This window comes from Melospiza georgiana, chromosome 3 (assembly GCF_028018845.1).
Source record: "Melospiza georgiana isolate bMelGeo1 chromosome 3, bMelGeo1.pri, whole genome shotgun sequence".
In the NCBI taxonomy this organism is placed as follows: Eukaryota; Metazoa; Chordata; class Aves; order Passeriformes; family Passerellidae; genus Melospiza; species Melospiza georgiana.
This window is the reverse complement of record NC_080432.1, coordinates 879,886-905,861: the sequence shown is the minus strand read 5'-3', so window position 1 is coordinate 905,861 and position 25,976 is coordinate 879,886. Positions and strand designations below refer to the sequence as shown.

Sequence of the window (25,976 nt, the reverse complement as noted above, 5' to 3'; positions counted from 1 at the left end):
CAGGAGCCAGAGGCTGCCCTGGACTGTGGTGGTTTGCAGGCAGCCCTGACATGGGAAGAGATGAGACTCTTGACTCCCTGTTTCAGAAGGCTTATTTATTATTTTATGATATATATTATATTAAAACTATACTAAAAGAATAGAAGAAAGGATTTCATGAGAAGGCTTGCAGGGAAAGGAAGGAAAATGGAATGATAATAAAATCTTGTGACTGACCAGACAGTCTGAGCCAGCTGACTGGGATTGGCCATTAATTAGAAACAACCACATGAGACCAATCAAAGATGCAACTGTTGCATTCCACAGCAGCAGATAATTATTGGTTTTCTTTTCCTCTGAGTCTTCTCAACTTCTCAAGAGAAAAAATCCTAAGGAAAGGATTTTTCATAAAATGTGTCTGTGACACTGGACAACATTAACTCCAGCCCAGCCATACCCTGAACCTGACCCCAGGCACCCTTGGCAGTCCCTGCACGGCTTCCCAGTGCTTCAGGAATAGGGAAAAGCCCCATGAGACTGTGTCAGTGCTCACAGAGAGGCACTGAGCACATTCAGGGCATAACTAGGGACCGAGTTCCTCCTTGGAAGCAAAGGAGGGAGGCAGCAAGGCTGGCACCAGGACCTACCATGGGAATGCCTGCACCCCGTTTCACAGGAACAGCCCCCCGGGAGTGTTTTCCGCAGCCCTGGCCCAGGGAAAGGGGCTCTGGGAACACTGCTGCCTTTGTGGGGCTGTCCCAGGGACCGGAGCGCTCGGGGTGGTGATGCTTAGAGTGTAAGAGAGGAGAATCCCACCCTCCCTGCAGGGGCAGGAAAAGGAATGATCCCCCCGGCTCCTGCCCTCAGGGGAGCGCAGCCATCCGGCCCCGCCGCGGGGCTGGGGGTGCCCGGGCCGGGCAGGGCCGGCCCCGCCTGCGGGGAGCGTTTCCCGGCCGGGCACGGGCTGGCGGCAGGGAAGGGGCTCCGCTCGCCATCTGTGCCCGGCCAGCCCCGCTGCCGGCTCTCGGGACAGCCTGTGCGCCTCTGCAGCCTTCCCTGTGCCCCTGCATCCCCGCATCCCTCCTCCTTCCCCCGCCGCTCCGCTCCCACCGCTCTGAGCCCGGGGCCCTCCCAGCTCAGCCCCCGCAGCGCACACGGCTCCCCCGAGCTGCCCAAAGCGGTGCCACCAAAGGCGGCTTCCTGCAGCCCACGCTCGGAGCGCACAGCGCCCGCCCGCTGCCCTCAGCCCCCTCTGCTCCTGCCCTGCCACCTCCCCAGCCCTGGCAAAGCACAGGGAACAGGAGGCAGGAGAGCAACAAGATCCCGCTCCCACCTGCTCCCGGCTCCGAGCCCCGCAGCTCATCCCCATCCCCGCAGCTCATCCCCAATCCCCATTCCCCATTTCCCATCCCCATTCCTATTCCCATCTCCATCCCCATCCTATTCCCCATCCCCATTCCCCATCCTCAGCCCCATCTCCATCCTCATCCCCATCCCCATTCCCATTCCCATTCCCATTCCCATTCCCATTCCCATTCCCATTCCCATTCCCCGTCCCATTCTCCATCCCATTCCCCATCCCCATCCTCAGCCCCATCCCCATTCCCCATCCTCAGCCCCATCCACATCCCCATTCCCCATTCCCATTCCCCATCACCCATCCCCATATCCCCATATCCCCATATCCCCATGCCCGTATCCCCATAGTCATTCTCCATCCCCATTCCCCATACACATCCTCATCCCCATCCCATCCCCATTCCCCATCCCCATTCTCCTTCCCATCCCCATTTCCCATCCCCATATCCCCATATCCCTATATCCCCATCCCCATATCCCCATCCCCACACCCATTCTCCATCCCCATCCTTATCCCCATCCCCATCTCCATCCCCATTCCCCATCTCCATCCCCATCCCCATTCCCCATCCCCATCTCCATCCCCATTCCCCATCCCCATCCCCATCTCCATCCCCATCTCCATCCCCATCATCATCCTCATCCCCATCTCCATCCCCATCCCGATGCCCCATCCCCATCCCCATCCCCATCCCCATCTCCTACCTTCTCCCTCCCTTCTCCCTGCTCAGTGAATTCCAGCACAGCCCACCCAGATCTGGCTCCTTTGGAGGGAGCTCTTCCCCTTTTTATAGGAGCAGTGATTTAGCAATTACTGCTTTCCTGGAAATCTTGTGATTTTCTGCAGCAGTGTGAAAGTGAAACTGCTGCTGCCTGGTTGGGAGTGAAAGTTTTTTGGTGAGATGTGAACTTGAGGGTGTTGGAAGTCTTTTCCAACTTTTTTCTTTTAGAGAAGGAAAAAAAGAAGAAAAGGATTAAAAATTGTTGTTCAACGTGCAGCATGGGACGTGTCTGCCATTCTTTATTGCAGCACTGGTCATTTGGGGGATACTTCTTCTAATCAAGTCTGACAGTGTTGGATGAACAAAGCTTTTATCATACAACTGATTGCATATTCATTATCTATCCCTGCATACTTGACTTTATTTTACACGGTCACACCCCTTACCAGGAGTCCTTATGTGGTTCCTGGGGGTCTGTCTTTAAAATTCCATGTCCTTTTTAGGGGCGTGTTCCTTGACCCCCACTTTTGAGTAAGGGAAATATCCTTGGTTTGCACAACTTCTGCTTTGTCAGCCTTGCACAGCTGAGCTGGTATCCTGCTCCCAATTTTCATGACTTCTGTTTGCCTGAGTTACATCCTTTATCTGTTTCTCCAAGGCTGTGCTGTTCTCCTGTCCATATCAAATCCCTCCTCTTCATTATTCTGAGTTCTTTAGGGAACCAGTCTCTTAAGATTTTTATTTCCTTTCAGAGTGTAAGGCATTAAAACAGCTGCAACACTGAATCTTGATGCTGGCTAAAACCATACAGCAATTATTAAGGTGGTGATTATAAACAGATGTTTCACCAGGTCCAGCTGGGTATCCATGAAGGACATTTGGTCCAGATTTCTTCAAATCGCCAGGAGCTGTTGGTTTTGAAATTTGGGGTCGTTTCCAGATTTCCTGGACATCTGTAGACACTCTACAGTGGTTTTTGGTCAGTGAATACACAGCAACTGGAGTTAATTACAGTCTATGTTCCTCCTTGTGATGCTAAAACAAGGTCTAGTGCCATTTGGTTTTGTAAAACAGCTCGTGACAAGCTCTTGACTTCTTCCCAAGGGGCTTAGGCCCTTTTAATTCTGGAACAAGGTATCCAAAATTTTACTTTGTGCCGTTTCAACGCAGTAAAAGTTGTCAGCAGTGCTTGGAAAGGTCCCTTCCACTTTGGTTGGAGTGCAGCAGTTCCCCAGTCATTCAAACAGACCCAATCTCCTGGTTGGAACTCGTGCCCTGGTGTGTCCAACCACTGCAAATCCTGAAAGGTTTTACTGAGAGAAATGAGGTAATTATTCAAATCAACCTCTGCTTTTTAACAAGTGTGTTTCCTGGAGTGTGGCACTTGGTAGGGTCGACCACAGAGCAGCTCACAGGGGCTGATTTTGCTGGTGCCCCACGGCTGAATTCTGCTTTGAAGTAGAGCACCAGGTAAGGCTTGGACCCAGGTCAAGGAGCTTTCCTGACACTTTTTACCCAATTGCAATTTGATTGCATAATTCACTCACTCCGCTTTGCCACTAGCCTGGGGCCTGTAAGGAGTGTGAAGATCCCAAGCTATTCCCAAGGCTTTCCTAAGTTGTTGTATCACTTCTGCAATAACATGGGAATCTGTGTCTGATGGCACTCCCAAAGTTACCCCCAATTTTTGATTTATTGTATTTTTGCTTTTTTGTATTTATTTGATTTGACAGTGCTTTAGTCAGTTCCCTAACCGGGTTGGTGTGACAAGGGAAGGTTTCTGGCCACCCAGAGAAGGAATCCACCAGAACTTTATAGTTCTGGATTTATACCCCCCCTTGTCTGGGCAATTCAGTAAAATCAATCTGCCAATGTTCACCCAGAACATTTCCAGGTTTTATGGCTCCCAGCATTATTTTGTTAGCCTTGTTAGTGCTGTTTCTTTAACAAACTACACTTTGTTGGATCCTTGGTTGCACAATCTGAGCCATTTTAGACCCAAATATAGATTTTTGCAAACGTTTTAAAAGTTTTTCAGCACTCCAATGAGTGTCTTTGTGTTTGTGACCCCCTATTTCACACAAGATCAGTTCTGGGACTGCTTTCCATCTGCTTGGGGTAACTGCCCAGCCTCGTGGATTGAATTTTCCTTCTAAGGTTCTGCTGTTCTTATCAATTCCTGCACTGGGCAGGCTCTGCATTTTTGGGGGGTCGCAGTGATCTCGGGGCTCCTCCAGCACTGTTCCTGCATGTGTTGCTCAGTTCCAGCTGCTTTGTCCTCACACAGCATCTCCTCTGCTCCCACAGGCTCTGGGACATCCACAGGGACATCATCTTCACTCTGGGGACAAGGGGGAAGGTGTAGTTGTTGGCTTTCGCTATTATATTGGCTTTTGCAAATTATTTTGTGCTGTTTGTAATGACCTTTTAAATTTCCATATAATATAATTTCATATTTATTATTCATTTTAATATTTATTTCATATAATAACATCTGTCATTTTATGTTTAATACCCTAATTCCAGTGTAGATTATATATTTTAGTGTGATAAATATATTACAGTTTAGGCTCTCACAAAATATTAAAATAGAGGCTATGTGCTGTGTATTATAACATTAACTGTTGCAGAAGTAATTTTAGTTGTGAAATAATAACTAATGCTTTTATTTTTGTAGCTGACTGACAATAGTGAAATAACTAATATTGATTGAAAATACATGTAAAAATGGCTACAATGTCTGTATAAGATAACATTGAAAAGAACCACGCAAAAAACACTGAAAGAGCAAGGAGAAATCCACCACTGACCCTTCAACCATCAATAATTACCAAACCACCGACCAGGGGACCTTGTGAAGAAATAAAATACAAAACTCTGAAAATCACATCTGCATTGTAGCACATACTCTAAGATAAGGTCAGGAGTCAAACAAAGCTAAAGAATTCCAGGAACAAATAAACTCAAGTGAATTTTGAATATGCATCATTTTCATGAATATGTATTTGAGCAATGCAATGAAAAATATATGAGAGTTGTTATAGTTATTAGTACAAGTGGTTATAGCTGTGCATCCAGCACTGTTATTTTTGCTTGTTATAGTTAATGTTACATGTGGCTACGGCTGTACATCCAGCACTCTTATTTTTGCTTTATTCCTTTTATCCCTTATTAAACTTCTAAAAACTTCAAAGAGTGTGTGGTGGTGTTCACAGGGGTCCCAGGAAGAGGGAAGAGACGAGGATCTGACTCCATGTTTCAGAAGGCTTATTAATTATTTTATGATATATATATATTATATTAAAACTATACTAAAAGAATAGAAGAAAGGATTCCATCAGAAGGCTTGCAAGGAAAGGAAGGAAAATGGAATGATAATAAAATCTTGTGACTGGCCAGCGAGTCCATTAATTAGAAACAATCACATGAGACCAATCTCAGATGCACCTGTTGCAGACATCTTTTATGAAAAATCCTTTCCTTAGGATTTTTCCTCCTGAGAAGCTGAGAGGCCTCAGGAACAAAATGTAAACAATGATTATCTGCTGCTGTGGAATGGATCAGGTAGATCTTTGATTGGCCCATCTTGGATATTTGTAATTAATGTCCAATCATGGCCCAGATGGCTCGGACGGAGAGCCGAGCCACAAACCTTTGTTATCATTCCTTCCTATTCTAAGCCAGCCTTCTGATGAAACCTTTTTTATTCTTTTAGTATAGTTTTAATGTATTATATATCATAAAATAATAAATCAAGCCTTCTGAAACATGGAGTCAAATCCTCATCTCTTCCCTCAACCAAAAACCCCTGAGAACATCGTCACAACGCACCTGTCGCATTCCACGGCAGCAGATAACCACTGGTAACATTTCGCTCCTGAGGCCTCTCAACTTCTCGAGAGAAAAAAATCCCAAGGAAAGGATTTTTCATAAAACGCGTCTGTGCCAAAGAGCGATCCTCGTTTCTCGCAGCACCATCCATCCCCCGGGCAGCGCAGCCCCTGCCCCCAGCACGGGCGATGCTCACCGGCAGCGATGCTCCGCAGCTCCTGCACGTCGTGCCGCAGCCGCAGCCGCAGCAGCTCCCGCAGCAGGTCCCGGCGCCGGCCCCGCGGGGTGACCCCCATGCGCCGCAGGGAGCCCTCGCTGAGGCGCAGCAGCGCCCGGCCCGTCAGGGCGTGCTCCCGGGCCAGCTCCGCCGGCCCGCCGTGCGCCGCCAGCCACGAGCCCACCTCGGCCCCCGACCACTGCCCCGCCGGGCGCTGCGGCCCCTCGGGCGCCTGGAGGGGAGGGGAGGGAGCTGGCTGAACCGTCAGGGTCAAGCTGCCACCTCTGTGCCACAGTGTCCCCTCCCCTGCCCGAGCACAGCCCTTGGTCACATCCCTGCACTGCACCCTTGTCCACATCCTCAGCCCATGGGAGTCCCCAAATCACTGCCTGTGTGGGTCTTCCATCCTTCTCCCCTGGGGATCCATAAATAACTACCTATAGGAATCGCCCATCCTTCACCCATGGGGATCCCCCATCCCCTGCCCACGGGGGTCTCTGAAATCCCCACCCATGGGGGTCCCCAAATCCCTGCCTGGGCGGGTCCCCCATCCTGCAATCCCGGGGATCCACAAATCCACAAATCCACCTATAGCAATCCCCCCTTCTTCATCCATGGGGTCCCCCATCCCCTTCCCATGGGGGTCCCCAAATCCCTGCCTGTGTGGGTCTTCCATCCTTCTCCCCTGGGGATCCATAAATAACTACCTATAGGAATCGCCCATCCTACACCCGTGGGGATCCCCCATCCCCTGCCCACGGGGGTCTCTGAAATCCCCACCTATGGGGTCCCCAAATCCCTGCCTGGGCGGGTCCCCCATCCTCCAATCCCGGGGATCCACAAATCCACTTATAGCAATCCCCCCTTCTTCACCCATGGGGTCCCCCATCCCCTTCCCGTGGGGGTCCCCAAATCACTGCCTGTGCGGGTCCCCCATCCTCCCCCGCTGGGGATCCATAAATAACTACTTATAGGAATCACCCATCCTTCATCCATGGGGATCCCCCATCCCCTTCCCATGGGGGTCTCTGAAATCCCCCCTCCCCCAAGGGGGTCCCCAAATCCCTGCCTGGGCGGGTCTTCCATCGTTCCCCCCTGAGGATCCATAAATAACTACCTATAGGAATCTCCCCTCTTTCACCCATGGGGATCCCCGAAATCCCCACTCATGGGGGTCCCCAAACCTCCTCCTGTGGTGTTTCACATTCTCCCCACATCTGGGTACCCAAACACCTACCCATGGGGTCTCCCATCTTCCACTTGTGGGTATCCCCCTTTCATTCATGGGGGTTCCCAAACTGCCACCTGTGGGAGTCTCACATCCCCATCCATGGATTTCCCCCCTCTTCCACTGCTGGGGTTCCCTGGCACCCCACTGCAGCTGTCCCCACATCTGGGTACCCAAACACCTACCCATGGGCTGTCCCATCCTCCCCCTGTGGGTATCCGCCTTTCATTCATGGGGGTTCCCAAACTGCCACCTGTGGGGGTCTCACATCCCCGTCCATGGATTTCTCCCCTCTTCCACTTCTGGGGTTCCCTGGCACCCCACTGCAGCTGTCCGGGGGGGTCCCCAGCCCCTGCCCACTCTCACCTCAGCCTCGGGGTTCCCCTCCTGGGGTGCCTCAGCCGCATCCTCCGCCAGGAGTTCCATGTGGGGCCGGGGGCAGTTTTGGCTCCCTGCAAACGGGGCTCCGTCAGCGCGGGGGGCCCTGGATCCTGCCGGCCCCACAACCCCCCAGCCCTCCACCCTGGCAAACCGGCATCCCACGGTCCCTGCTGGGGGCACACGGCGGCTGTCCCGCTCCTCGGTGCCACCCACCCCGTGCCCCCCAGCACAAGGGGCTGCTCCCGGGGGTGACACGCCGGTGACACCAGCCCGGCTCTGCCGTGCCCTGAGCCCACAGGAGACACCGGCACCGCCCGGCCGGGACCTCTGACTCCTTCCTTCTTATCCCCCCTTCCTCCTACCTCGCTCCGGCTCCGCGCCCAACACCAGCAGAGCCAAAGGAACCTTTGCCCGGGCGCTGCCTCCGCGGGCACAGCCCCGGGCGTGCCCCGAGCGCTGCCCCACAAACGGCCCCGCCGGGCACACGGGACCCCTGGGCATGCCAGGAGCCGAGGCACGGGGCCGGGCGGGGCTCGAGTGGGCTCCATCCGGACCGGGAGCCGCGCAGAGGCTCAGCCGAGGATCCCAGAGCCCTCCCGGACCGCTGCCGCCAGCCCACCCCGCTACCCTGGGCACCTTGCACTCCTCACGGGCACGGAACGCACCGGAGCGGCTTCAGCCTCGGTGGTGCCGATCGATGGCCCCGAGGGTCCCGCAGGCGGCGGGGACGCGGGAGAGGCAGCGGCGGAGCAGGGGAGGAGCGGGATGAGCCGCCGGGATGAGTCACATCCGACGGGCTGCAGCCCTGCCCGGCCGAGCGTGTGCGGACCGGTCCCGCCTGCAGCTGCCCAGGGCGCTGCTCTGCCCCCGCAGCCTGCAAGGGGTTAAACCCCCCAAATAACACCTGCAGGGTGGGCAGGGCACGGCTGGAGTGCCCGTCCCGGGAGGGATTCAACAGCAGCGTGGATGTGGCTTTTGTGGGTCAGTGGTGGGGGAGTGGCTGGACTCAATGAGGAGTTTTCCCACTTTTCTTTTCCATCTGTGAAAAATGCATGTATTTTATGATTGGCTTTTCGCAAATATTCAAATGGATATTATATGTGTTGTGTTAGAAAGTGATGCTGTGTTAATTCTCTTAAGTACGGTGTTAAATATAGTTTTAGGTTATAAAAATTGTTAAAATAGAAACTATGCTATGTAAGATGCTTTGTTTAAAAGAAAGGACTTGCAGCAAGACAGCAGCCACAGGACACCTAAACCTTTCAGAAAAAAAGAATTTATTGCCTTCTTATCAGAAGAAACTAACTTCTTTCTGCCTCACAGGCACTGTTAGGATTTGGAGGAAGTTGACAATGACCAGACAGAATCCTGTGTTTGAATGGAATTTATGCATCACGTATGAAGTGTATGAATATGCAACGGGCTATTGCTTTTAAGGGTTAATCCTTTGTTAACCAGGGCCCTTTTTCGGGTTCATGATGCCCAGAAAAGGTACCCTGACATCCGTAACTCTTTGTTTTTGTTGTGTCATATTGTCCTAACCATTTTATTACTATTAAACTTTTAAAATTTTTAAAAACAAGCAATTGGCGTTTTTCACACATCCTAAAAGATTCTGTGATTCTAAAGCAATCCTGGCCTTTCTCTGGCCCTGGCAGTTCCCCTGTCCCCCTGGAGCAGTGCTCTTGCACAAGATTTCCAAGGAAGAATAAACAGGACAGCCCGGGTGCTGCACCCATCCCTTATCTCAGCCGAGGAGGGCCAGGCAGCAGCTGGTGGGTGGCAGAAACTGCTTCTGTCAGAAAAAGGACTCAGAGGTGTTTTTGAGGTGATTTAGGAGACACTCTGCTCCTTGGCAGGTCAGAGCAGCCACCCTCAGCATCACCAAGCCTCGAGGGAAAAGTGAAGAAATTAATGAGGAAAGTAAAAGAACAGAAATCTCATCGTCCCAAAGCTTGGGAGAAGGACAGCCCTGCACACTTGAAGTTTGTCAACACCTCAGAGCCCTTTGCAGGGCCTGAAGGGGCTCCAGGAGAGCTGCAGAGGGACTGGGGACAAGGATGGAGGGACAGGAGCCAGGGAATGGCTCCCAGTGCCAGAGGGCAGGCATGGATGGGAGACTGGGAATGAGGAATTGTTCCCTGGCAGGGTGGGCAGGCCCTGGCACAGGGTGCCCACCCTGGATCCCTGGCAGTGCCCAAGGCCAGGCTGGACATTGGGGTTGGAACAGTGGAAGTGTCTGCCATGGCAGAAGGTGGATTAGGTGACATCTCCAAGCCCCTGCCCACTCACACCAGCTGTGATTCCATGATTTCAGAGAGCCAACACCTGGTGTCAGCTCAGCCTCCACCACAGGAACAGTCCCCAAAGCATTTCAGGTGAAAGGAGGGAAAGAAAACAGCCAGAAGTGGGTTTTGTCCTGATTTATTGCAGTTCCATCAGTGACATTCATTTGTCAAATGCAATTTGCTCATTCCAACAGTGCTTGGACAGCGTGGAGCAAAGTGCCCCCTCAGAGCCCAGCTCAGCCCCTGGGACTGCCCCACTGAGCTGCTCCTCCCACAGCATTACCTCCCCTCTCAGCCCCTCCACCTCCACTGCTTCACGTGCTCCTGATCTCCAAACTTAATTCTCCATCCAGAGCTTTGGAATAACTTTTGTTCCCCCGTGGGAGAAATCCTGAAGGGTTACCAGAGGGATCAGACAGTTACAAGGAGCCTGCAGAGACTCAGAGCTGTATTAACTGCTCCTCTCCTGGAAGTGGAATAGAGCGTGCTCATCACATAAAAATTACTGGCTGAGTAGCTAAAAGGGATTGACAAAGGCCACAAATCCCCTCTCCAAGAAGGATTGGGTGTAGGATTTATTAGTGCATTGAAATGGCATCGCCAGGCACAGGGTGGAGGGACAGCACTGCCAGGGCTGTTACTGGGGGTAGAGCTCCACGATCATCGCGTGACCCTGGGGACAGACAGAGACAAAACAGCACAGGAATGGCCCATTAACAGAGACAGGACTAATTATTATTGACACAGACTCCTATCAAGAACATGAGCCACAGCAGCTGGACACGAGCCCAGGTGTGCCCAGGTGTGCCAGAGGCCCCTGGGCTGTGCCAGCTCTGGGGTGGCAGCAGGGCCAGGGCAGTGCCTGTCCCCTGTGCTGGCACTGCTGGGGCACCTCCAGTGCTGGGGGCAGCTCTGGGCCCTCCTGACAGGAGAGACCTGGAGGGGCTGGAGCGTGTCCAGGGAAGGGAATGGAGCTGGGAAGGGAATGGAGCCCCAGGAGAGGCTGAGGGAGCTGGGAAGGGAATGGAGCCCCAGGAGAGGCTGAGGGAGCTGGGAAGGGAAAGGAGCCCCAGGAGGGGCTGAGGGAGCTGGGAAGGGAATGGAGCCCCAGGAGGGGCTGAGGGAGCTGGGGAGGGGCTCAGCCTGGAGAAAAGGAGGCTCAGGGGGGACCCTGTGGCTCTGCACAAGTCCCTGACAGGAGGCCACAGCTCCCAGGGAACAGGGACAGGACTGAGGGGTGATGGGGGCAGCTCTGAACACGCAGCACCCAGAGCTGGGCTCACCAGGCAGGATTGCAGAGTCCCAGCAGGACCAGCCCTGCTGTTCCTGCCCTCTCCCAAGGTCCCTCCCTCTCCCAGGCTGGGGCACAGCACCATTACCTGCCCTCCTGCAGCACAGGCAGCCACCAGGCCGTACTGGCCCCCCTCCTTCTTCAGCCTGTGGGCAGCAGTGATGACCAGGCGGCAGCCGGTGGCCCCAAAGGGGTGTCCCAGGGACAGGGAGCCCCCCCAGGTGTTGAACTTGTCCAGGGGAGGGGCTCCAACCTGCAGGGACACAGAGGGACACACTTGATGTCACCTGGCTGGAAGGGTTGACACCTCATCCCCCCTAATCCCAACACCCAGCCTAAAGCAGCTCAGGATGGCTGATGAGGGGATAAAACCCCCCCAAAGGATAAAACCACACCTGCAGCCCCTCAGGGGAGCCCTGCACTGAGCAAGGGCTGAGCCCCTCTCACTGCCCTCACCACCCTCCTCTGCAGGGATTGTGGCTCTGGATCTCCACCTCCTGCCGACAACGGGAACAGCAGCCCAAGGAAATCTCCTGTCCCAAAGAAACTGCATAAACTGGGATTTGCTAAGCCAAGCTCAAGGAGCATCACTGCCCCTCACAGGACAGAGCCAGAGCTCGGCTGTGCAGCACCAGCACGGGCAGGAGGGAGCCCAGGAACCCCAAAGTTTCACTAAATTAGAGAGAAAAGTGGGTCCAGAGGAGGCCCCAGAGCTGCTCCCAAGGCTGGAGCCAGGCTGGGAGAGCTGGGGGTGCTCACCTGGAGAGGAGAAGGATCCAGGGAGAGCTCAGAGCCCCTGGCAGGGCCTGAAGGGGCTCCAGGAGAGCTGGAGAGGGGACAAGGGATGGAGGGGCAGGACAAGCAGGAAAATGTCCTGAGTGTGCCTTACCTTTGACCTCCTGCCCATGTAGTTCTTTGCAAACCAGTCTGAATCCATGGCTTTCAGGTTAGCCAGGATCTGGCCCTGCAAGGGAGGAGAGGGTGACATTGGGAACAACCCAAGGCAGGTGGCCACAGGGAGCCATCCCAGCTTTAGAGCACTTACAGCAAAGGCCTCGTGGAACTCAAACACATCGATGTCACTCATGCTGAGCCCGGCCTTCTCCAGCACTTTGGGGGTGGCATAGGTGGGGCTGGAGGAGGGAAAACACACCAGTCTTGCATCTGTGTTCCCTGTGAGCCCCATCCTCCCTTTTCCACAGTCACATCCTTCTCTCTGGGCTCATGGCCCCCAGAACTATTGCTGAGGTGCCCCAGCAATCCTGGGTGTTCCTGCCACTGCTGCTCTCCCACCTTGTGAAGGCCTGGAGAGATTCAACATCTCCTGAGGCACTTCCCAAAACCCCACCATGGCAGGAGAAGGCTGTTGTGGGAGCAGGGGCTGTGGGGGGAGCTCTCCATCTCCACCTACCCCAGGAGCAGCTGGTCCTTGGGATCCTGGGACACGTACACGAAATCCCTGTGCAGGAAAAGGGCTGTCAGTGCCAGGGAGAGGAGAAGGAAGCAGGAGCAGAGGCCACTGGAGCAGCCCCTCCTACCTTAGGTAGGCCTTTGGTTTGTAGCCCATGGCCAGGGCCTTCTCCTCAGACATGATCAGCATCGCCGACGCTCCGTCGGTCTGGAATGGGCAGGGAGAAAGGTGAGGGGTGAGGGTCCTGCACACAACGAGCCCCAGAGCCCCCAGAAAGAGAGGACCTGAAACCAACAGAGCCTCCAGGACACCCCACAACCACAGGGACCAAAGGACAAGGCTGCTGGATTGAGTGGCTGGAGGGATGGGTGGTCACTGGTGATGCCAGCACACACACAGTGCTGAAGCACCTCCTCACAGCCCACAGGCACAATTCCCCTGTTCCACCCAGGACAGAGCAGCCTCAAAGCCCTGCTAGGCCTGGGACAAGCTGGTGACCCCAAACACTCAGCTGTTCTCCCATTTCCATCCCAAAAATGAGAATAATTCTGGGACGATACAAGCCCCAGGCTCACCACATGACAAAAATGTGGGTTATTATTAAACCCACTTATTGTGGGTTTGGCACATCAAATCATGGAATGGTTTGGGTTAGAAGGGACCTTAAATCACATCCAGTTCCATGGGCCATGGGCAGGGACACCTCCCTTTGCTCCAAGTGCTCAGAGTTTTTACCTTTTATTTTTGTGTAGCTTTGTAGAATGTTTAATGCTTTGCTATAACTTCCAGTGCTTTTCCAGCAGTGAACAAACTCTTATTGATGCATTCCTAAAATGTTGTTTAGTCTTTCCTGTTACTCCTCCAAGGAGATTTTATTTTGCACAATGTAATCACAAACATGATAAAGGTAGGATAGGAGAGGGGGAGGAGAGCTCCCATGGGGCAGAAGGCAGGGAGAAATCACTTAACCAACTGCTCCTCTAATTGGACAATAATGGCTGGATATTCCAATTGCCCCACCTTGTATGGAATGGCACAAATCTCATTCAGGATGTGGATTTTTGCCACATTCTGTACCTGAAGGCTTTCAAGGAAAAGTTTGTTTTTATTCTAATGTTGTCTGGCAAAGTTTGTGTTCTATTTCCAGGCATCACAAGCCCCAAAGTCCAGCCTGGCCTAGGGCACTGCCAGGGATCCAGGGGCAGCCACAGCTGTGCCAGGGCCTGCCCACCCTGCCAGGGAACAATTCCTCATTCCCAGATCCCATCCAGCCCTGCCCTCTGGCACTGGGAGCCATTCCCTGGGTCCTGTCCCTCCAGAGCTGTGGCTGCCCCTGGATCCCTGGAAGTGCCCAAGATCAGGCTGGATAAGGCTTGGAGCACCCTGGGATAGTGGAAGGTGTCCCTGCCCACGGCAGGGGGTGGCACTGGATGAGATTTAAGGTCCCTTCCAACCCAAACCATTCCATGGATCTGTGAAGTTCAGATTAAACCCACTGACTCCAGTTGTACAACATGACCAACCCCATCCTGGGACAGAATCCCTACAAGGGCTTTTCAAGGATTGACCCTCATTGAAGCAGCTACAGAGAAGCAAACAGGTCAAACATCCCAAAACTTCAGGGGTTTCGTTATGGATTTGAAAATGAAACAATCCAATACCCAAATCCACCATATTACAATGGAGTTCCTGGAAAATCTGGAAATTAAAAGATTCATTCCCAATGATACCAGCTAAGGGAGACAGAGGGTCAGGTGCACAGTTCTCCCCTCTGGCTGACAGTGCTGGGAACAGGAATTACCAGGAAGGAGGAGTTGGCTGCTGTCACTGTTCCATAGGGCTTGACAAAGGCTGGCTTCAGTTTTCCCATCTGCTCCAGGGAGGACGGGCGGATCCCGTTGTCTTTGGTGACTGTGTCTTTGCCTGGTGAAGGATAAAAAAAAGCACATTTCAACTACAAAAATCAGCCATGCACAAGGATTTCATCATCAGGACTCCAGTGGGGGGAAAAAAAATCAGAAAATTGTGGGGTTCAGGACAGGCGTGAGGAGGGAAAAAAGGAAAATGTGTTTGTGGCATCAGGATACTTAACATGGCTAAAAACAGCACTTAAAAATTGAAGCTACCTCACTTTTCCTCAGATGACAGCAAAAACAAAGTGCTGCCATCTGTTTACTGGAAGGAAAAATTACCACATGGGAAACCCAGCTGAGAAAAGAATTTAAATTTAGGTTAAAAAGTCTAAATGGAGAACTGGCCTTGAATCAGTTTACATTTGCATGCTGAGTTTGAGAAATAAAGAGCACTGGGAAAACCCAAATATATCCAACTGCTAAATAAGCCTGTTAAGAGAAAGTACTAATTTTATCATAAAGACCACATGGAACCATGGATCTACAAGGAATATTTCTCCAAGATACCAATCAGAGTTCCCAAATGAACAGGTATTGCAGCCAAGTGTGTCCCCTGGCTCCTGGGGGTGATGGGAACACCAGCACAGGTTTGAAGGCTCTCCCCAGATTATTTCACCTCCCAGCAAGGAGTGTGAGGCCTGGTGAAATGGAACCTGCCACATTCCAGGTTTTCCCATCCAGCACCTGAGTTACCAGACTGGGATTTTGTTGGGCTTGTGTCTGTTGTTGATATTTTGGGGTATAAAGATGGTTTCTCTTGCCTGGTGGAAGAGCAGGGGGATTCCATGTCCAACTGTCCCAATTTTCCTTGCTCTGTCACCTCATTAGCACAGATGTGGGGTTGGCAAGAAAAAATTTAGATATGTAAAGGTAGGACAGAGGGCAGGGTTAGATGGGGATTTTTGAAGGAGTTTTGAATGAGTTAGAGAAGGGATCTCTGAGCTTTTTAGATGATGTGGTTTATTTTTCTTATCTTCTACATAAGCAGGAAAGGTGAGTTCTGCTCACATCTTCACTGCAAGGCTCAGAAGGTCACAAGACCTTTCAAGGAGTTATTGACCAATAAAACACTACCAACAAGGATATTTATGTTTTTTACCCTTAGATATTTCATCTTATGGACTCGTGCTACAGTGGAAGCTTTCTTAGCCAATCATGTTATGACACACAAACCCACAGTACTGCTTTCTAAACTCCTTGTTTACCTTTGTAACTACTTTATTTTTTCTATATCTTAAACCCTAAAACTCTAACCTTTCCTTTACTTAGCTTAACGTGCCTCTGCTTTAAACTATAAATCCACATTCTTGCTTTTAGCACTTATGTCCCAAAGTCTTTTCTAAGGTTTCAGATCAAATCCTGTGTTTAATTCTAAGCTTGGCTTACAGGCCCAAAGTTCTGACAATCTCTTGCATTTCAGGCTCCAACAGGGTCAGATGGGATATGGGAGGAAGGATATGGGGGGAAGGATATTGGGGTAAGGATTTGGGGGGGAAGGATATTGGTGGGGGAGGATATTGGGGAGGGATATGGGGGGAAAGGATATTGGGGGGGAAGGATATTGGGGGGGAAGGATATTGGGGGGGAAGGATATTGGGGGGGAAGGATATTGGGGGGGAAGGATATTGGGGGGGAAAGGATATTGGGGGGGAAAGGATATTGGGGGAAGATCTCTTCCCTGAGAGGGTAGGGAGTGGCTGGGATGGAATTCCCACAGAAGCTGTGGCTGCCCCTGGATCCCTGGGAATGTCCAAGACCAGGCTGGACATTGGGGCTGGGAGCACCCTGGGACAGTGGAAGGTGTCAGGGCAGGAACTGGGTAATGTTCAATGTCCCTTCCCACCCAACCACTCCATAGCTCTGTGTTTCCACCTCCAGCCATCCCATTTACAAACACCTCCCCACGCCAGCAGTTCTGCAGCAGGGACAAACACCCTGACAAAACCCACCCAGCCCCCCAGCACTGCCTGGAGCTGCCCCCAGCAGCGAGGGCTGGCCCTGGCACTGTCACCTGGCACTTTGAAGGGCACCACGTCCTGCAGCAGCCCCTCGTCCTGGGCTCTCTTGGCCAGCGTGTGCGAGCGCAGCGCGTACTCGTCCTGCTCCAGGCGGGAGACGCCGAAGGCGGCGGCCAGGCGGTCAGCAGAGTGCCCCATGGTCTCGCTGGTAGAGAACTCTGCCACAGCTGGGAGCTGCCACAGGGAGGGAGAGTCAGCACAGGTGGGACAAAAACCCTCCTGGGAGCACATAGAGCTGAGCCCCACGGTTCAGCTTTCTGAAGACATCCAGCCCCTGGCAGGATTTGGCCAGGAACAGGAATCGTAAAGCATGTTTAATCAAATTAATCAAATTCATATACTGAGGATATTCCTAATACTAAGGGGGTTACTGCTGTTATCTAGTAAAATTCCTCTGACCCTAGAATGCTTCTGACCCTTCAGAATAACCTTTGTATTTATGGGTAAAAAACCTTCTATTTCTGTCATCTGCAGCACAGTTTGTCCAGGAGCTGCAGAAGGAGGTTTTGCACTAAGTTGGGTTTACTGAAGATGAACATGTGGGAAGAAAAAGCAGAGGCCCAAATGCTGTGAGATGCATTAATCAGTGTTATAACCCAAAGCAAAGGACAGAGATTGATCATGGTGAACACCAGGAAACACCTCACCCATCTTAAATCCTCCCCATCAAGGGCTGCTCACACCCTCCAAACCAGTTAACCAAACATCTAAATGCCTGAAAAACCAAAATATACCTCCGGAGCAAAGTAGTCAGGGCGAATTTTGGAAATGAGGGAGAGCTTCTGGCCCAGGGTCTTGGCTCTGTTCAGGGTCAGCATGGTCTTCCTCATCTTCCTGCTGTGGCGGATGGGGACGTCGGACATGAGCTCCACGCCGCCGGCCACCACCACGTCACACTGGCCAGCTGCAATCATCCCCACCCCTGCAGGGACAGAAACACTGCCAGGACAGGGACAGGAACACTGCCAGGACAGGGCCACTCACCCCCTTGCTGGAGTTCTGGGTGCTGGGAATTTCAGACTTTCTGTGCTGAGAATTTCAGACTTTCTGTGCTGACACACTCTGATCCCCAGGGAGCACTGCATTTGACCTGAGGCCGTGGAGAAGCTTCCAGAATTGATTGAGAGCACTGGGATTGTGGGTGTGGAGTGGGGTAGAAGTGTGTGATAGCACAGGGTGGAAAACTTAAGAGTTTGGGGTTTTAGAATACGGTAATAAATATGGGGCAAGATGGAGGTTTTAGGGTGGTGGCAGGTTGTCCTTCTTTAGCTTCTTCTTCCTTCTTCTTCATGGGTTTGGGTAGTGTTTTGTAATTGGACAGAAAAATCCACATTGCAGACGTTGACTGATTAGTTATTGGGTTAAAAGTGAAAATAATTTAGGTGTCATTTCTTAATTGGATCATTTAGCCCAAGAGATGGTTGGCCATTTTGTGCCTTGTTAGTGAAGAACTGCAGAACTCACTGCTGTGAGACTGTGACACAGATAAGAAATAATAAACACCTGAGTCTGAATGTGAGCCATCCTCACGAGTGCCTTCAATCCTGACCTCAACAAGGAAAAAGGGAAGTTGAAAACAGGCACCCCAACAGAGCCCTGGCCACTCCTGCACTCCTCCTGCAGCCCCTGGCCATGGCTGGGTTACACATGAGCTGCTGTCACTTGGCTGCCACTCGTCCTTGTCACACAGAGCAGGGAGGGAAGGAAAGCCCCAGCAGTTTGAGCTGTGTCTCCATTTTTTAGCCCTGGTTAGGCTAAGGCAAAGATAAAAGAAGCAACTTTCTCACCATGGTCAGTCTTTACCTTCCAAATTATCACAGACACTGGGCAGAGATGCTGCTGCAGGCCTACAGCAGACACTCACTTCATGTTGTATTTTGTTGGCTAAAAAACTTCCACAGAATCACTGAGGCTCAAAAAGACCTCCCAGACCATCAAATCCAACCTGTGACTGATCTCCACCTTGTAACCAGCCCAGAGCTCTGAGTGTCATGTCCAAGAATTCCTTGGACACTTCCAGGGATGGGGACTCCACCATTCCCTGGGCAGCTCCTTCCAGTGCCTGACCACCCTTTCCAGGGAAAAATTCCTCCTGATGTCCATCCTGACCCTCCCCTGGCACAGCTTAGGCTGTTCCCTCTCATCCTGTCCCTATTCCCTGGGAGCAGAGCCCAACTTCTCCCTGTCTGCCCCTAACTGTCAGGGAGTTGTGCAGAGCCACAAGGTGCCCCCTGAGTCTCCTTTTCCCCATTTTTCCTTCCATTCCAGCATTTCTTCAGTTGGTTTTTTTTCACATTCACAAGCAGTGCCAGTTGAATAAAGGCTATAAAAGAATTCCCAAGCTCCCTCTCAACCCCACAGCTTGCTCTTGCAGCCCACATACCTGTGGTCATGGCCTGGTTTGAGGAAATGCAGGCCATGGTGACGGTGTGGGCTGGAGTTTTGTCAGAGAATCCTGCTCCCAAGGCAGCCTACAACAACAAAAGGGGAGGTTAAACCTACAGCTGCTGGTCCCAGGCAGAGCTGCCCCTGCCCAGCACATCTTGGCAGGTGGAGATGACAACAAAGACATGGAGTTTTCATCTAGTAATTATGGCAGCAGCTCTTCCCGTCCCCAAACTTTGGAGCAGGAGCTGAGGCTGCACTGAGAACAGTCACTGCCTCTCCACATTTTTTAATGAGACAAGCTAATCACACCCCACATTTTTAAAAAAACACATCAAAAGAGCCTCCAACTACTCAACATCAACTTTGCTTCACCTCATTGGCAAAAGCAACACGTGAAAAGGGTGATTTAGACCACTCAGCACAAGGCTGAGTGGCTTCACAGAGAGCAGCAAACTGCAGAGCAGTGACTCATCCGAGCAGCCCAGAGACCTTCCCTACTTGGGATGCAGCCAACTAGTTGAAAGTTCAGCAGTTGTTCCCAAGTTAAAATTACCCTGCAGCCCCATCTGACTGGCAGGTGACCAAAGGCAGGCCTTGCACTCACGAGGCTGCACAGGGAGCCCAGGTTACATCATGGATTTCTCCAGGTGCAGAGGCTGCAGGTTAGCAAAGATCAGGCTGCTGCCTGGCACATGACTCCTGAGGATAATGCAGGAATTGTGTTTTCTGGCTGCTGGAAAAAGAGGGCAGCAAAGCTGCTCTGCTTCAAATCCTGAGAATGCTGTGTCTGAGCAGGCAGCTCAAATAAATAAGTAAATAAATACCACAAGAAAACAAACCCTCACAGCACACTCTGTTCCTCCCAAGATATTGGGGAAGTGCTCAATCCAATTGGTGTTTAGGAGCTGAGGGATCAGCAACTCTCAACAAAACTTTCCCTTGCAGGGAAAAATCAAGTAGAGGTTCCACAGCATTGAAATATAAAAATTTGATAAAAAACAATGCTAAAATAAATCTGTAGCAGATTTCAACAGGAAGCAAAGAATCACAAAATAATTTTCCTTATAGTCCCAGGAACTAACTCAACAGACAATACTACACAACTACTTCATACTTTCAAATCATATATAAACAAACAATAATAATGGGAAATCATTTTTTAGCAAGGATCTATCATTTTCAGAGCATTTACAGAAATCAGACTCCCAGGGGAATGCTGCACAGAACCCACCTCTCTGGCAACATTACTGGTCTTCACCTCCTGGATAACTGTGCCATAAACAATGTAATCAACAACATCCCTTGGGACACTGGTCCGGGTCAGCAGGCCCCTAAGGAGAGGATCAAAACAAAGGGAATTTGCATCACATAAGTAAAAACCTCTCCAACATCCTTTTCCTGCCAGCTTGGCTGCAGAACAAGGCAACAGCAGAGCCACAGCTTCTGTCCCCCCCTCAGAAGAAATCTCATGTGCATGTGGGCCCATGGGAAATGTAGCTGATTGTGGGCTGCAATCAATCTTGGTGATAATGTCACAATAAATCATTGCAGAACTTCATTAAAGCAATTACTTTATAGCCCTTGCATCTCTCATTGCATAAAATGGCTCACAGAATCATCAAACCCCAGAATGGTTTGGGTGGGAAGGACCTCAAAGCTCATCCAGTGCCACCCCAGGCATGGCAGGAACATTTCCACTGTCCCAGGGTGCTCCAAGCTTGGGCACTGCCAGGGATCCAGGGGCAGCCATCTCCAGGCTTCTCCAAGCCCTCTCTCTTCTCCAGAGCACTTTGCTCTGCCTCTCAACAGAACAAACCCACTGCTAATGACCCTCAGAACAGGAGGATTACAGAATTAGCTCAATATCCTTGTTGTCACTTCATTTCCTCTGTGTTGCCCAGGTTGTTTTTCCCACCAGATGTGAGCACACCTCAGCAGCAGCTCTGATGTCTGTGTCTGGAAAGCTACAGCTGGGAATCAAATTCACTAAAATTTGTCACCATCAGCATCTCTCTGCATCAACACCAACCCACTGAAAACCCAAAAACAACACAAACCCCACTGCTTAAGCCACCCACTGCTGTGGAGGGAGGCCAGGACAAATAAAGCACCTGAGCTGTTCAGAGCCAAGCCCAGAGCCTTGGCTCTGCAACCCTGAAAGCTCAGCAGTTTAACAAGAATTCTGAGCCCTTCTAGTGTTCCATTTACTTACTGCAGTGCTGCTCTGGCTAAGTCATGTGGCATCAGATCAGCATACCTGGAAGGTAAAGAGCAGAGGAAGAAACTCAGAGGTGTGAGAAATCAGTGCAAATTGTCAGTACAGAAATCAGGACAGAATTCTCCTGTGAGCAGCAAGAACTGGAGATGGACCAGAAATGATCCACTGAGCAAACATTTCAAGGAATCACAGATTGGTTTGGGTTGGAAGGGACACTAAATTTCATCCAGTGCCACCCCTGCCATGGCAGGAACACCTCTCACTGTGCCAGGTGGATCCAAATCCCAATGTCCAACCTGGCCTTGGGCACTGCCAGGGATCCAGGGTGGGCACCCTGTGCCAGGGCCTGCCCACCCTCACAGGGAACAATTCCTCATTCCCAAGATCCCATCCAGCCCTGCCCTCTGGCACTGGGATCATTCCCTGGCTCCTGTCCCTCCATCCTTGTCCCCAGTCCCTCTGCAGCTCTCCTGGAGCCCCTTCAGGCCCTGCCAGGGGCTCTGAGCTCTCCCGGGATCCTTCTCCTCTCCAGGTGGGCACACCCAGCTCTGCCAGCCTGGCTCCATGGCAGAGGGGCTGCAATCACTGCATTAAACTCACAGAAAAGCAGCAGGGATGGGATTAAGAAATCCCTTCTCCATCCTAACAGTCAGGTGTGGTTTAGTTCAGCTGTGGATTTGGTGGCACAACAAACCAGGAAGAAGAGCCTACAGCAGATTCTTGGCCCTGCCAAGTTTTGTCAAACTTGTTGCTTCATCTCTATCAATTCTCCAACTGCTTCCTCTAGACATGCTCCATACATCCTTACTCTTCTCAGGATTCAAACACAGGAAAAATCTTCTTCAAACCACATTCCTGCACTAAATAAAGTGCAATAACTGCAGCAGCCCAACTCAGGGCACCTCCTGAGCCTTCAGGCCCAATAATAACTCCATTAAAATGAACAAGAGAGATTTTTTTCACAGAAAGAGTTGAGTTTTAAGCAAGTCAGGGGGTGTTTTCTGGGTTTCACTCCTCTCTGGTACTCACGTGGTGCCAGACTGCAGGAAGGGAATGCGGACACCCTCCACCACCACCACATTCTTCACCCCACTTTTGCCCAAGCTCTGCTTAGTCTTTGGCTGGGCTGTGAAGAGAGAAGTGATGGTGACAAGAATATCAGCAGTTTTCATATAGATCCTGCAAAGACTTCTAGAAAATAAAGAAAAATGGCCTTTTTTGGTGTGCAAGTGAAAGGCAGGGAAGGTAGGACACTTGAGCTGGAATCTTGGAATGGTTTGGGTACGAAGGGACCTCAAAGCTCATCCAGTGCCACCCCCTGCCATGGACAGGGACACCTTCTGCTATCCCAGTGTGCTCCAAGCTCCCTCCAACCTGGACTGGAACACTTCCAGGGATGGGGCCTCTTCCTCATCACCCTCACAGCCAAGAACTTCTTCCTCACGGGAAGAAATTTCTTCCTAATGGGAAGAAATTCTCTCCCCAGTGGGCAAGGTTCAAGACAAGGGATGTCATGACCCAGCACCATTCCACAGGCCAGTGCCAGGACAAAACTCCAGCACTGTCTGGAGATTCCTTCAGGCTCTTCCCAAAGCCCAGGGGATGATGAGGAGCTGCTGTCCAGGCCTGCTCCCAAAATCCCAAAGCCTGAGTCACCTGAGCAACCCTCACAGTGAACCCAGAGCATGGATCACCCCAAACACTCATTGTGGACTGTGACTAAAAACTGGGAATGGCTGCTGGGAGCCAGGACACTCAGGGGATGAGAGGACTCTGCTGCAAACACTGGTTTGCCTGAAGTTTTCCTTGCTTGCAGCTTTTCAGGAGCTCCTGAACCACTCTGCATTCTGCACCATTTCTAAGATTTAAGCTTCCAAAACAGCCCTGTGTAGCACAGGCCCACTGAGATTCTGGTGTTTTCCCCTTACCTGCAGATTGGAACTGCGAGGAGCAGCTGAGTGATCGAGTAACTGGAAAATAAGAAAGGGAAAAAAAAAAGCCAGAAAAATGTTAGGAACAGTTCTAGTCTCTACAAAAAGGATTAGAAAAGCAAATAATGTCACTGTAGGACACCTGACCACCTGTGTTGGGTGGTTTACTCTGTCCAGAAACCTGACACACTTTCTGTTAACTGTTAACTCAAGACTCCTCTCCATATGATGCGGGAAAGACAAACAAGGCAACAATGTAATTGGGATTAAAAAATAAACACTGACAGCCTTTTAAAGGTGAGAATGGGACAGATTCAGACCCCAGCATCCATTCCAAACCCAGCATTTCACCCAGAGGTTTATGCCCACCAATGAAAGCCAAAGATACTCACAGGCCCCAGCAGCCCAGGCTGAGGACACGGGGAGGTTCCGCAGGGCAGAGCTCAGCATGGAACTCATTTTGGGAAAAGGGAAAGGCTGGGCTCAGTCCAAGCTCCTCTGTCTGAAACAATCCCAAGGGAAGGGTCCTGCCTGCCTCACACAGAGCCAGCAAGGTGAGGGGCACACACTGCAAGGGCAGCAGAAGCAGCAGCAGCACAGGAATCACCTCCCAGCACGCTCAGAGCCTGTGAATAAATACTGCCCAGTGAGCTTCTCAATTCCCTCCCAGGAACTGCTGCTCCTCCACTTCCCACTGGAAAATTGTCCCAGTGCCCAGGCAGCCCTGCTGCCAGCAGCACCTCCTGACACCAGCAGTGTCCTTGGCACCCCTGCCCCTTGCCAGCCCCTGGTGCCAGCCTGAGCACCAGGAGCTCCTCCTGTGCATCCCCATGGCAAATTCAGGCCCTCCACCCCCAAAAACCCTCTGCAGCTTCCCCAAATCATGTTTCCCTACAAACAAACCCTTATCTGCAGGTTTTATTGCCCAGGGATGGCCCTCACAGCTTCAGGATTTGTTTGATCCGTGCCAATATTCATCTCCCTCTGTCACACTTTGGCGTTCAAATCTTGGCACTTTCTCTCCCAAGCACAAAGTTTTTCCATGGAGGGGCACAGGAACACCCACAGTCCGAAACCCAGCCCTCTGCAGCTCCCCAAAACTCAGCACAAGCTGCCAGTCACTCCCTCTGACACCTCCCAGCTGCAGCTCCACAGCTGGAACGTGCCCCTTCCCAGCCCCAGGCTCCTCCTGCCAACAAAGATCCCAAAACCAAACCTTTCCAGGGCATCCTGCTCCTCTTCCACCTGTGCCAACCTCCCTCCCCAACCCTGATTGAGGCTTTTCCCTAAATTTTCCCTGCCTAGCTGACAGAAGTTTCTCCCAGCTGTAACCTCCTCCCTCCCACACTGCACCCCCATTCCTGCACCCCTCAAATGCCCCCAATCCCTTTATTTTTTATGCTCCCCTGGCACCCCAAGGGCTCAGCCCTGCCTGCACAAACCACCAGGGCAAAGCTCCTTGCAGAGCCAGGATTTGCCTGGATTCCACAGCTGAGCCGGGCTCAGTGACCCTCAGGGATACCTTCCAACTCAGGATAATCCCCAATTCCATGAACAGCCCCTGCTCCTTTCCCATCCCCACACACCCTGACACTTTCGCTGCACAGCACCATCACCCCGGGACTCCCAGCGCCCACCCCAAACACACCCGCGCTGCTCTCAGCCACTCCCAAACTCCCCTCGTCCATTCAGGGCCGACTCCTGACCCCTCCTGTCCGCCCAGGACCAACCCCTCGAGCCCTTCATCCATCTGGGACAGACCCCCGGGCCCTCCTCATCTTTTCCCAGCCCTTCCCTACCCCATCCATGCAGAAAGAACCCCCTGACTCCCCTCACTCCCACCGGGAACGAGCCCCCCGACTCCCCTCACTTTTATTCAGAACGAACCCCCTGACTCCTCTCACTCCCACCCAGAACGAACCCTCTGACTCCCCTCACTTTTATTCGGAACGAACCTCCTGACTCTCCGTCCATCCAGGACGAACCTCCTGACTCCCCTCCCTTGCATCTGGGATAAATCCCGACTCCCCTCACTCCTCCCCGTCCACCGGAACGAACCCCTCACTCCCCTCACTTCTATTCTGAACGAACCTCCTGACTCCCCTCACGTCTCCCCCATCCACCCGGAACGAACGCCCCAAATCTCCTCGCTTCTATTCGGAACGAACCCCCCGACTCTCCTCACTCGTTCCCCCGTCCATCGGAACGAACCTCCCGACTTCCCTCACTTTTATTCGGAACGAACCCCCCTGACTCCCTTCACTCTTCCCCCGTCCATCAAAACGAGCCCCCTGACTCCCCTCAGGTCTCCCCGTCCATCCGGCACCGCCCCCAGCCTCCCTTCATCCTTCCCCCGCCTACTGAGAACCGACCCCCGACCCTCTGCTCCAGCCCGGACCGAGCCGCCTACCCCTGACCCCCACTCGTTTCCCCGGGACTGACTCCCGACTCGTCTCACCCTTCCCACACTCCCGTCCGCCCAGGACGGAGCCCGTGACCGCTCCGTGCCCTTCTGTCCGCTCCTGTCCCTTTCTGTCCCCTCCCGTCCGCTCCCGCCGCTCACCTCCGCCCTCACCCCGCTCTGCCGCCGCCGCGCCGCCACTCACCAAGGGCCCCGCGTCCCTCCCACTCTCCGGGCTGGCCGCCTTACGCCTGACCCACACCTCTCCCTCCGCCGCCGTTTCTCACCCCTACCCCGGCTTCTCCCGCAATCCGCTCCGGCTCGGCGCGGTTTGAAAACACCCGAGACACCGCGAAGAGCGGAGGAGAAGGGGGCAGCGTTGTGTTGGCGGCGGCGAAGC

General features: G+C 52.2%; 1 protein-coding gene and 1 pseudogene across 4 annotated transcripts; both read right to left on the bottom strand.

Annotated features, from left to right (window-relative positions):
- Positions 1-5,947: 5,947 nt before the first annotated feature.
- On the bottom strand, positions 5,948-9,220 carry LOC131082127 (uncharacterized; annotated as a pseudogene).
- A 905-nt stretch (positions 9,221-10,125) lies between these two features.
- Positions 10,126-25,946, bottom strand: HADHB (hydroxyacyl-CoA dehydrogenase trifunctional multienzyme complex subunit beta). Of its 4 annotated transcripts, none has more exons than XM_058021674.1 (16): positions 25,870-25,946; positions 23,568-23,801; positions 23,173-23,214; positions 22,274-22,370; positions 21,239-21,283; positions 20,258-20,357; positions 19,022-19,109; positions 17,373-17,560; positions 16,632-16,812; positions 14,509-14,630; positions 12,835-12,914; positions 12,708-12,755; positions 12,342-12,429; positions 12,186-12,260; positions 11,385-11,549; positions 10,126-10,678 (listed from the first exon to the last, which is right to left on the bottom strand). In XM_058021674.1, the coding sequence occupies exons 2-16, from the start codon at positions 23,632-23,634 to the stop codon at positions 10,643-10,645; spliced, it is 1,422 nt and encodes a 473-aa protein (XP_057877657.1). In that variant the 5' UTR covers positions 23,635-23,801; positions 25,870-25,946; the 3' UTR covers positions 10,126-10,642. The 4 variants fall into 4 exon arrangements, with proteins under 4 accessions (XP_057877657.1, XP_057877656.1, XP_057877655.1 ...); XM_058021673.1 differs by lacking the exon at positions 25,870-25,946 and adding an exon at positions 25,782-25,851; XM_058021672.1 differs by lacking the exon at positions 25,870-25,946 and adding an exon at positions 25,739-25,773.
- Positions 25,947-25,976: the final 30 nt, after the last annotated feature.